At 41.1% G+C, this 11,978-nt stretch overlaps 1 protein-coding gene across 1 annotated transcript; it reads right to left on the reverse strand.

The window, feature by feature from the left end:
- Window positions 1–3,878: 3,878 nt before the first annotated feature.
- On the reverse strand, window positions 3,879–10,799 carry CCDC195 (coiled-coil domain containing 195). Its single transcript, XM_019491647.2, has 3 exons — window positions 10,541–10,799; window positions 7,756–8,017; window positions 3,879–4,076 (listed from the first exon to the last, which is right to left on the reverse strand). The coding sequence occupies exons 1-3, from the start codon at window positions 10,797–10,799 to the stop codon at window positions 3,944–3,946; spliced, it is 654 nt and encodes a 217-aa protein (XP_019347192.2). The 3' UTR covers window positions 3,879–3,943.
- Window positions 10,800–11,978: the final 1,179 nt, after the last annotated feature.

Raw genomic sequence — 11,978 nt, forward strand, 5'->3', positions numbered from 1 at the left:
GATGACACCCAGATGCTATAGCTATAGGCTGCTGTTCTGAAACTCCTATTACAACTTTTGCACCTGCATTCATGCTGTACTTAGAAGCTTTTATCAGGGAAACATTCATGCACACACACATGCATGCATGCACTCAGTGTTAACTCATTTAAGGTCACATTCACCCTGTTCAGCATGTCAGTATATTCACCACTTACACCCTGAAAATGGATTTTAACTAGGTTCTTACCTTCCTGCCTCAACCGGAAAAAATAAAGAGCTGGAACCTAAAGAAGAGCCATGACATTGTTCCAGGGAATTGGCTCTTCCTTTTAATTTATCTAGTGCTGACAGTCAGGCTCTGTAGATTACTTACCCCAATTCTAACATATCTTTAATCCCTAGTTGACTGAAAGCAATAGATGGAAATAGATGTTCAGCTGCCAAAAAGGATTTGTAGTGCAGGAATAAAGAAACTGAGCACGTATATTGTAAATAAGATGCTCCATGGTTGAACTGTCTTTTCATTCCACTGTAGCCATCCTAGAATGTACAACACCCAGAGGAAGTTTGACTTACAATTAACCAAATCTGCTACAGGTTCAACATGGATTAAGGTTTTGCCTCCGTGAAATTGGGCATCGAGGTTTTAACGTTTGGTGGCATGCAACGATATGTACTGTCCAAACTAAATCTCACTATTAGCTCCCCATTTTGCTGCAGGTAGATCTCAACTGTACGCACTGACCATGGACAAAGGATGATCATAGTTTTATAAAAACAAAAAATTACCTCAAAGAGCATAGGGATTGATTCTTGTCTCATGAACGCTGGTGTAAATCCAAAGGAAGATGAATAAGAGCACGGTGTTCCACTGATGTAAGAAGAGGATCAGCCTTGAAAACACTTATCTACCATATGAGACAGATTAAATTTGTTCTTCTTGAATGGTCACACCTGGTAGAACAGTATACTTGCCATTTATCCCAATTTGGACAGGATTTAATTTTTTTCTTTCTGCTGGGTACTGGATAGCTAGCACTGATACTATTTTTGCATACAGTTGTCTGTAGCAGCCATGAGGAATAAGTTTCTCTTCAGGCATCTATACTGATACCAGAACAGGAGAGTAAGAGATCCCATAGGGATCCCTTTGGTAAGAAGTGGAGAGAGAAGCAGGCACTTGGAGGAGCAGAACACTGAGCTGGCAGGAGAGAAGGAAAGGGAAGTCACAACCATTATCAGAAAGTAAGCAAGAAAGAGGAAATGGGAAGACTTCACAAGGCATGAATAGAAAAGAGATGCCTGAGAAAGATGGTACGGTCTGAAACACCAGCAGTTAATAAAACAGGGCAGGACAAGGTTTCTCTCACTGTGGCTGGTGCCCACCAAGGAGACACTCTAGGAAGCTGTCAGTCACCTGTAGGACAAGTTGTTGCTCGTTATAATGGCCAAGAATAAGATTCATCTCCAGGAGCAAATGGAATAAGGAGGTTGTGGGTCCTGAACTGAGAAGGAATTAATGCTCAAGCAATTGAGGATTACCAGGTGTTTTTTCTGAGTGAAGCCATTCCAATCTGAAAAAAATCTTTCTATACCAGTAGTCAGAGAGGCAAATGTCCTACAACCTAGGCCATTTTCAACTGAGACCATAAAATATTTAACATCTAGGCTATATTTCAATGCTAGTAATAAGTATGACAATTTTGAGAACTTTCCCACAATTTATTCCATTAAGACATATTTCATACTATATTTTTAAAGTACATGGTGAATTCCTTCATTTTGTATGTGTACACAAACATTCTTATTCCATCTCTCCTCTAGGTATTTGTACAGCTCTTATGGTTTCTAAATACATATTATGGCTGTGTATCTTCATTATGGCTGTGTATCGTCATGTGTTCCTAACACTACAAATGTGACCAAATACAGCAACCAAATACTTTAGTTTTTACTTTTTCATTCATAAAATTTTCAGTGTATGTAAGGCATGGTTTTTCACAAGCACTTACATTTTTCACAAGCACAAATTACTACTGGAAGTCAGTGTAGACTTGTGCTCCTAAACTAGCTAAATATTTTGCACAATTCCATCATGACATGAACTAAACACATTCTCTGACTAAAAATGGAGCAAAAAATTCCTTCACTTAAAGGACTTTGGTGCATATGAAAATTTTACCCGTACTTAATACATATACTTTTAGTTAAAGCTGAGAATAACACAGTGACGCAAATACTTCATGAACACTGGTATATTTAGTCAGATTTGTCAATGACTCCAAAAATGCAGACCATTAGCAGTGAGGTTGTATAACTATTATGTCCTCCATGAGAATATAAAGGTAGTTTTTTTTTTCCTTGAACAAACTAAGCATTTTAAATTTTCATTTTGAAAAATAGTGATAAAAACATTTTTGGAAGGGCATGTTTAGGTCAATGTAAACTAGTAAAATGGAATGTCTTTTCAGTAATGTCTTGAAATATTCAGATAAGTAGGTTGTTTAAGTGAAGTCATCAAGAATAAATTGTCTGTAAATCTGTGTAAACATTTAGTGTTCATGCTTACAGTTTAGGACAGTGGTTCTCAACGTTTTTTAGGATCAAGGTACCCCTTGACACACTAACAGGATCCCTCAGAAAATGCTAGTCATTAAACTTTGACTTGTTTGTCTACAGAAAAATAATGGAATAATTCTCCTGTTGCAAAGAACTCAGAATTCCCACAACAGGTCAGACTATTCTGGTACAATGGATGCCTAGTTGAAATCTCTGGACTTATCTTGTGAATTTTGTTTGCACACATAACCGTGTTAATATTGCACAGCAACTCTAGGAGGATCTCATGACATCCTGGTTGAGAATCACTGGTTGAGAATATACATACTCCTGAATAGGGCATGGAGAAACAGGAATCTTTGTCTAATATTTGCAGTCTATAAATATATTTATAGCTAAATTAAACAATAATGTTGGTGACAATGTCTGTTGCTTCAAATCTAGGTGAATAGTTCACAATTAATAATTTACTCCAGGACTTTTTTTCCCATTTTCCTTTTTCACTAGTTGTCCTCAGTTCTCTTTCCCCCTCCCCCTGTCTTCTTTTGCATTTGAAATTACTTGAAACACTTCAGCAAATAATTCTTGAATTAGACCATGTTCACATGCTATTAACTGCAAGGCTCTGACATTCAAAATTCCAGCTATTTTGTCTGGTCACATAGTTTGTCTTTAATCTCCAGCTGACTATAACATAGAAACAAGCTTTTAGTCATGTTTTCCTATTAAAAAACTGTCTTGGTGTCTATTCTCTTGGTAGAGAGTTAAAAAATTACAGTATTGGTGAACATTTCTGCAAGTATACTTATTCATTAGAATATTCATAGAAAGTGAACACTTAATAGAAATTGATAGTTGTGCTGAGTTTGTATAAAATTTCAAACTAATAAGTAGAATTTTTTTCCTATATTAGCTCAGCTGTATTTTGTTACATCGTTTTGTAGTATCATGGACGAAAACAAACTCTGAGGCAGGCTCTTTTAACAGTTTCAGTTTTATGATTTGCAACAAATACTTTTGTGGCAACAGGAACAATAAACAACAACAGACTGCAATGTGTGGTGTCACCTTTTGTGCCAGTACCATACCAAGAAACAGCTTTATCAAATGCAATTTAAAATGATCCTTGTGGTAAGGGATCTTTGAGGTCGATCTTCCAAAATGTTGCCTGTGGAGGTATATGTGTTCCTATAAGGTTTCAGCTGGGTGTATAGGCTTCTGACAGGTTTTGTCATGGCTTCCATTTCCTTGCTAAACAACAGGGCAATGACCTGAAACACAGTCCCAGTGATTCTCTGAAGGCACCCTGCCAAAGCGCTTTGCAGAAATGGAACCTGACACACAGCTATCATTTAAAGCTAGTTTATCTCAAGAATCAATGGGCCTTTAAAAATTCACTAGCTCAGATATCCTTTTCAATAATGGTGCTTAACTGTTTTGTGCTCTGATTTTGTGGGCATTTGAGAGAACCTTGATTTTCAGCATAAGATGACGTGTCCACTGGTAACAGGAAACTAACGGCCTTTACTTTACCCCTAGAAAAAAATGAGAAAGGATGATGAGTTGCTCTGCATGTACAGAATTTGCACAGAACAGTGATGAAAGGGTAAATTCTCAATGGCAGCCTCTCTCTTATGTGCAAAATCCCATGCACATGGGGCCCAAATGCCTGCTTGGCAGTTGTGTGCTTGACAGGCCTGCCTGTTCTCATAGGGCTCTGCCACTTGCAGGCAGAAGTGTCCAGCTCTTGAAAGTATGCAAACAAGTATTTGAAATACAGGTGCAGATGAGTGCCCTGAGGGGATGTGTATCCCACCTCTTCAGCAATCCTGAAACAATAACTGAGAAACAAGCCTTGCTGCAGCTCTTCATGTACTGCACATTAGAAAAGATGTTAGATGCAGGAGGCCAATGAGTGCTTGAGAATGCAGATCTTGCACAGTTCTCTCTGCACCTCTTGAATTCCAGCTCAGACTTGCATTATGAGTAAAATTCAGCCCTGTGCAAGGGTGTAGTATCTGGCCTGTGAAACACCTCAGTCCTACCTGAACCAGTGAGATAAGACTTAAGCAGTGAAGGCCTTGAATGGAAGCTAAGCATTACCCTTACTGGCTTAAACTGAAGTGTAAGTGCAGCAAATGGTCCTTATGTTGATTCTCCGCACTGGAGTGAATTGTATGGACAAAACTCCTTAATCATACAATCTGTATTGCATTGTGAACACAATCAGTTTGGGGTGTAGCAAAAACATGGTCTTCTTGGAGGCTAGCTTGCTCATCCACCCTCTGTGTTAAGTTTTCTTGTATCTTGTACACAAATGTAATGCCATGTAGCTTTTATATTAAGAAAGATGTGAAGAATAAGACTTCCCATTTAGGCATGGTGCCAGGTAGCTGCATGACCTATATGTTGTTTGAGGACTGTTTGTATCACAAAGCACAGTCTCCACCCAGCCCATCCTTTAGCATAGTGCAGCCCGTTTCTCCTAGTAACCTGCCCTGGCACATTTAGGAGCAGTGTGCTAAATGTGCACAGGGGACATGTGCTAGGGGACATGAATAGTGCTTTGAGATCTCTGAAGAAAAGTGGTCTATAAAAACAAAATATTAATTTTAATTACTATGTTAAAGGACTGGAACACCATGTAAAAACAAATTAAGCTAGAATAACACTCCTAAGTAACTTATATACTAATGAGAAAATGATCCAATATTTTATCAGTGGCTATACTTTCAGAACCAGGTATAAGAAACTCCATAGTAAGCAAGGAATGGAATCCTGCACGTTTGTTATATCTCACCACTGTAAAGTTCATACATAAGAAGCTTATGGAACTCACTGCTGCAAGATACTTACCAAACTAGGAGATCATTAGAATTCCTGGAAGTGTTAGACATTTACTGTACAATGGGAAGATCTATGATTACAATCAGATTTGATCAATACCTTTTATAAAAGAAAGGAACATAAAACTGTATGCTTTCAGACACAGGACAATCAATATCTAACTGGGCTTAGGGAAAAGCTTTTTTCCATAATGGTTTCTTGCACCTACTCTGATACAGCCAACACAAGCCATTGGTCAGATCTGAAATCTGTATTGGATCAACCTTAATTCTGTGCTTGCAAGGCAGTTCCCAAAGCAGTAAAAAACTCAATCAATATTTTGCCTAATAATTACTTCATACTACTCATGTATGGCTCCCAAAGCTTTTGTAAAATATTTTATCTCTCACTTTTTCATTTTCACCAAGTGTTCCCCTTTTTTCTGCATTGTGAGAAAGAATAAATACCTTCTCCAAACTTTTCAATATGAACTTTGATCCTGTAGCCCAGTCCTGCTACAAATGGCAGCCTGTGAGCTATATGCGGCCCACAAGGGGTTACGTTGTGGCTTCCAGACTACTGCTCAGCTGCAACTCTCTGGGCTCCCTTCCCCTCTATGGCTTCTTTATTCTGTCTGTTCCAGAGGTGGTGTGCCAGAAGGTGCACCACAGTTTGGGTGCTCAGGGTGGGATTGGGGCACGTGGTGTAGTACTAGGACATTTGTGCAGGCACGCGATGCAGCAGTGAGGGAAGCATCTGTGCAGTGTCATTGCAGTGGCGAGGCAGGGCCTCCACATGGGTGTGTATTGTAGTAAAGTAGGGTGCAGGTATGCAGTGCAACAGAGGGTGGGGGTCCATGTGGCATATGGTCTGGAGGCCTGTGATCCCCACTGGTGGGGCCTCCTGATATAATGGTCTATAGGCCCTGGCCACTTTGAAGTTGGACAGCTCTGCTGTAGCCATTTATATACATGTTCTCCAAGTAAGCAGAGAAACTATACAGTTGGTTCAATAAAAGATATTACTCATAAGAACCCTTAATGAAAGCACTCGAGCAGTTTAGGAATCTAAGAGCATGTCTCCATCACCACTAGTTGTACCCAGCAGCATGCTGTGATGCATGTCTCACCACACCTTAGAATGGCCCTGACTCTGCACCCAGATCTTTTAAGCTCTCTCTTAGTGGGGTACACGCAACCACTACCTCATTTCCAAGCTCTGGCACAGATAGAGAGCAAGCAAAGAAACAGGATGGGTTTTACAGAGACATTTCTGCTTAGAGAAATTATGGAATCTCCATCTTTGGAAGTTTTGAAGAGCAGGCTGGACAGACATTTGGCTGGGATGGCCTTAAGCAGGGGGCTAAGCTAGACGACCTTGTGAGGTTCCTTCCTGCCCTGTTTTCCTATGATCTTACAACAGAGTGCTCTGGCAGTACAAGCAAGTCCTAAGTTTCTTGGAGATTCAGTCTGAATTGGGTTGAAATCAACATGAATTGGATGCCAAGTTGCTTTTAAAATCCCACTCAGCACTGCCAGACCTTAAAAAAATCTCCAAAGTCTAATTTTTTTTTTTTTTTAATGGGACTTAGGAACTTTTGAAACACTTAAAAACTCTTCTCTGTCCAAGCTTTTTTTGCCTCAAATCATTGTTGTTACCCCTATAGTAGCTGAGCACACTGTAAATGAAAGTATTATTTGCTATCAGCCTTTGTGCATTTAACTGCTTTTGTTGTTCAACTACTTTTGTTGTATTTAATTGCCATGTTTGGAATACATGTTTTTAATGAGGTGATCACTGTTACATCCTGGATTTGTTTGTGAACAGCTATAGTTAATTTAGACCCCAGCAACATGAACGAGTAGTCCAGAATATTATTCTCAAGGTGTATAACCCTGTATTAAAAAGTTAATCGATTAAGGTTTCAAGTTACAGAAAAGAATAAAATTACAAATTGATAAAAAATAAATCTCAAGCTCCAAAATATATCAATCAAACTTCTGAATAGTTGAGCCAGATCTCCCTAATGGCTTTATGCTTCTTACTCAAATAGGAAAAATTCCCTTTCAAGATCAGATTGGCATGACAGAATACCATACTAATCTTCAAAACTCCAGGCTTTAATGGAGTCAGAATATCTTCCTCTCCCTCTCTCTCTTTCTCTAGTTAATTTAAGTTTTAAGACAGTCTTGCATTTCCTGAAATCAGAATTACTTCCCCCATCGTAGCTTCAATAAGAACAGTACCAGGCCATTTTAGCCTTAAGAGATTTCCCCCACCCCACTGGATTTTATATATATTTGACAATCCAAAGAAATGTCCATATTTATTACAAGTGGAAGCCTACATTTCTATGAAATCTATACTTCAAAGGTAAATATGGCCTACCTGCACTTATAAACATGCTCTTGAAATGATCTCTTTTTGTTAGAATTATTGCTAGAGAAGCAGTCGACTGGGATTTTTTCAACCCCTTTTTCTTCTCTGCGGGTTAGCTGCATTACTGTGGGCCATGCTGGCTGTTTGACAGTTCCCTGCATGTCCAGGATTCCATTAGCTGGCTGGCATTTGTCAGCTTTGCCGTGCTTGTTTCCAGAAGAAGCGTGCACAGATGAAGAAATGGAATAACGCCGAACAGTCATAACATTGCCTGTGCAGCAGATACAAAATCAGAGTTAAAATCACATTAAGCACACTCATCTGCTTCAAAGACTTTCAGAATACAAATGTACAGAGGGAGAAGGAAGAAAAAGGAAGTGATTAGACCCTGCATAATAAAAAATACATATGGGGTAAAGATTTTCATGGGGACACATGATAATGAGGTACATATAGCCAATGGGAGGGAGGTGCCATTTGTCCTTCTGAAATATCTTCCTCTTTATTTGAGGTGTTAAGACTATGGCCAATGCAAACTGACTGAATCTTATTCACACAGGGCCAGATGTGAAACCCTTACTTATACTCCTGAGCAACTGCAAAAGTACTCAGCCCTTCTGGGAACACTCATGTGCATGTCTGGTCACCAGGAGAAATAAAGCATTCATGCTCTGGCTCACATACAGGTACAAGCCTCAAGTCCCTACTGGAGGCCAGCCTCTGAAAGGATACAAATCAAAGACTGCACAAATAATTATGAATATGATGCAACTGCATTCTTTTGTTTGTATTACAATGTCCCAGCAGGCCCCAATCAAGGAACAGGCCCCCACTGGGCTACAGATCATATAACCAGGGGCAAATCCAGATAGGGTATAGTGTCATGGCTGCACCCCTCTTTCAGATTTAACCCAGCCTGGGAGCCTCTGGAGACTTTTTTAAAGTCTCCAAAACAGTAGAGAATCCCCCTCCCTCCCCTTGTGTTCAGGCACATCCCTGACCCTGCTCTTTCCCTTCCCCACTCCTGCTGCTGCTGTTTTCCCTCTGGTCTAAGGCAGGATTAAAGCTTCAAAGCTGCTCCTGGGGTAAGCTTAGCTGGGAACAGTGAAAGCAGGAGAGGAGATGGGCAAGGGATTCCTCTTTCCCATGTCTGCAGCTGGCAGGGGGACCAGGCAGGGTGGGGGAAGTCAACCCCCACGCGCCGCACTGCTAAAGCTGTTACTGTTCCCAGCCCACACGTCACCCACCTGAAGCTTCCACACCTCCGAGGAGAGCAAGGAAAGCAAGAGCAGCAGGAGGAGAGGGGTAGAGAAGGGGAGTGGATATACTGCTGAGCATGGAAGGGAAGGTGGTGGGGACTCCTACGTGCTTTGGAGACTTTAAAACAAGTCCCCAGAAGCTGCTGTGGTGGGGTGCGTCCCAACCAGTTGGGAGAGAGAAAGCTGGGAGCAGGGATACAGCCATTTCTGCAGTGGGGGCGGCTGCTCTTGCACCCTCCTTTGCCAAACCCTGATTCTGCCTCTTCATATAAGCATATAAAATGTTGGAAGGCCTCAGCCTCATAACAATATCTAAGGGCTCAATTTTGCGAACACATGTTAGCATATAGTATTTCAGACTAAGGAGTTACATGCCAACTAACACTCCTTTTTTTGGGCTAAAGCTTGTTCTGCCCACTCACACTAATAGTTCTGCCAACTTCAAATAAATTATTACAAATAAGGAGTATTTTATTTCTTTCCTATCTCATTTTTGAAGACAGAATGTTCCAGTTTGTCCTGTCTGTCTGTTCCACATAATACTCAGTATATTACATATTAGGCATGACTCTTCACATTGGAGTTTTTATACCAATGCAACTCTGCAGAACTCAGTTCATCTAAATCAGTGGTCTCCAACCTGTTTAAGTAGGAGATTACCTTTGGTACTTAAAAGCAACCCAAGACCTACCATGAGCTGCTGCACTCCCTCCCCGCCTCCCTCCCCCCTGCCCTTACCATCAGGTAGGTCGGGGGGGGAGGGGTGGAGGTGGGGGTGGGGAGCAGATCAAGGCAAAGGGAGAAAAAATTATTTGGGGGCATGCTTCCCCAGCAGGTAAGTCCCACCTGGCCAGGGTCCCACTCAATTTACCCCTGCTCCTGCCTCTGCAGCACTGTCCCCACAAGGGGACCTTGGTCTAGCCCCCTTCCTGACCCCCCCATTGACTGACTTGCTGGGCTGGGGTGCATGAGTGCATGCATGCGGGCACTCAGCCTCCCACCCCAGGCTCAGATCAACTCCAAGAGGCTCTGAGATCTACCGGTGGTGGTGACCACTGGTTGGTGACCACTGATCTAAAATGTTCATCAACCTGAGATCAGTCAGATTCATTGTCCATTTTATTGATTTTATTGTCCAGATACCTCAGTGAGGCCCTAAGGTATAAGACAGCAGACAAATAAATACAGGAAAGAGCTCCTGCCAAGGAAATTCAACACTGTTAGCTAAAAATTACTCAAATGAAGAATATGAAATTATTTATTTGGGCCCCAAGGCAGCAAAGCATTCAAGTGCTTAACTTGGAATACATGGGATGTCCCCCTGATGTACTTAAGTCTACCTGTGCATTTAAATGCTCTGTTGAATCTGGACTTTGATAAAGGCCAAAGGGTTTCATTTTTTAATGTTTAGATCCATGATGGTGGTTGGCCCTTCCTTCCTGTCTGTGTGTAACAGAACAGAGCTTTGAGATCAGGAACAAATGAAAGAGCCCAAGCTAAGTTTCACGATAGTAAGAATCACATCTCTTCGTTACCTTTCTGCTCCTGTAGAGTCAGTGCTGAACCAGCTGAGACATTTCTGCGCAGGGCTACTGGGGAACTGGGGGTCTCTTCTGAATCAGCGGGGCTCCCAGGTTCCACATTTCCAGCTCCTCCTCCTTCTTCCACTCGGTTTGCAGCCCTCTGGCCGCTGACTTTCAGTTCGACTCGAAGGGCCCTATTTTCTCTCTCCAACTTGGTGATCTCAGAGCGCATTTCATGAATAACCTGCATGAGATGTGTATTTCCCTCCATGACCCTCTCTCTGCAGCACGTCTCCAGCTTTCCCCCCAAGCAACCAAGGCAAATGCTACCCGTGCTGAAGAGAAACCATTAGTCCCATGCGGCTGGTTCATCCTGCACTTAAATGCATGCAAACAATAGGAGTCCCTCCCTGTACTCAAAACTATGCCATCTTTCACCACCAGGAGAGCCTGGATTAAGTTGTCACGGTATTAAGAGAGCGTCCATGATTTATTCATTCAGGGTTTCATTTTTCAGGACTGAGCTTTTCTTTTCAGCTTTCACTTTTAGACAAGTCACTGACATTTCCATACTGCAGCATTGTTAGAAAACCTGATGCATAAGATCAAAGGGTGGCTGCTTCCTTCAGTGCATACCAGCAGACTCGGGTGCTTGTTTTCTCCCAGGGGTGGGGGACTTTCTTCCTGGAGACCTTTCTCCTCATCTGGTCCCTAACAATCACTGAATGCTTGACACACACCACAGTTTTGTCTTTGCAGCAAAAGGATTCACCTCTCCACGGTCACTCAGTGAATTATTATTTCTGCTTTTTGCATTTGGCAAGGGGGGAGGGGGGGAAGCCCTACTCATTTATCAGAGGAAAATTAAATTTAATATTAAAAAATTAAGTATGCCCAACTGAAAGTACCAACTACTGTATTGTGACTAAACAGAAGATAAACTACAGTTACTCTCAAGAGGATTTTCTGTGTATTACTACCCTCACTTTACTCCTTATTCTTTGCTTTGAGAAGTTTGCCTGAACAAAGAATGTGCAACAATGTCCTGGGAATGTAAGGAGAGACAGATCAAACATGAATCTTGCATTAGAAAGGAAACATAATACTTTGCACTGCTTTCATTACCTGGTCCCTAAAGATTTTTTTTCTGCTTGGAAATAAAATGTGAAAACCTCATTAAACATTTTAAAACACCTGTTTTTAATTCCCCAAATTTATATTAATATCGAAATATCAGAGAACTGTCAAACCATCTTGAAAATAATTTAAAGTCCTCCTGCTTTGAGATGATTCTGCATTTCCTATAGGTTTCCTTTTTTTTTTTTAATTGAAAAGGAATATGTTCTTTTGGCAAGATGCAATCCACCATGTAAGCTGGAAGAAGCTAGGGTATAAGCATATTTGAGTGCAGTAGAGAAACCTCATTTTTCTAAGTTTTGCCCATGAGACG

The sequence above is a fragment of the Alligator mississippiensis genome, chromosome 7 (genome assembly GCF_030867095.1).
Source record: "Alligator mississippiensis isolate rAllMis1 chromosome 7, rAllMis1, whole genome shotgun sequence".
Classification (NCBI taxonomy): domain Eukaryota; kingdom Metazoa; phylum Chordata; order Crocodylia; family Alligatoridae; genus Alligator; species Alligator mississippiensis.

What these genes read in the sequence shown, in the direction of transcription:
- CCDC195 (XM_019491647.2), bottom strand. Translation starts at nt 10,799, where the DNA reads ATGGAGGGAAATACACATCTCATGCAGGTTATTCATGAAATGCGCTCT. An exon ending in GACTCTACAGGAGCAGAAAG is followed by an intron (nt 8,018 to 10,540) that starts GTAACGAAGAGA and finishes TCTGCTGCACAG; the next exon opens with GCAATGTTATGACTGTTCGG. An exon ending in GAGCATGTTTATAAGTGCAG is followed by an intron (nt 4,077 to 7,755) that starts GTAGGCCATATT and finishes ATTTTTTTCTAG; the next exon opens with GGGTAAAGTAAAGGCCGTTA.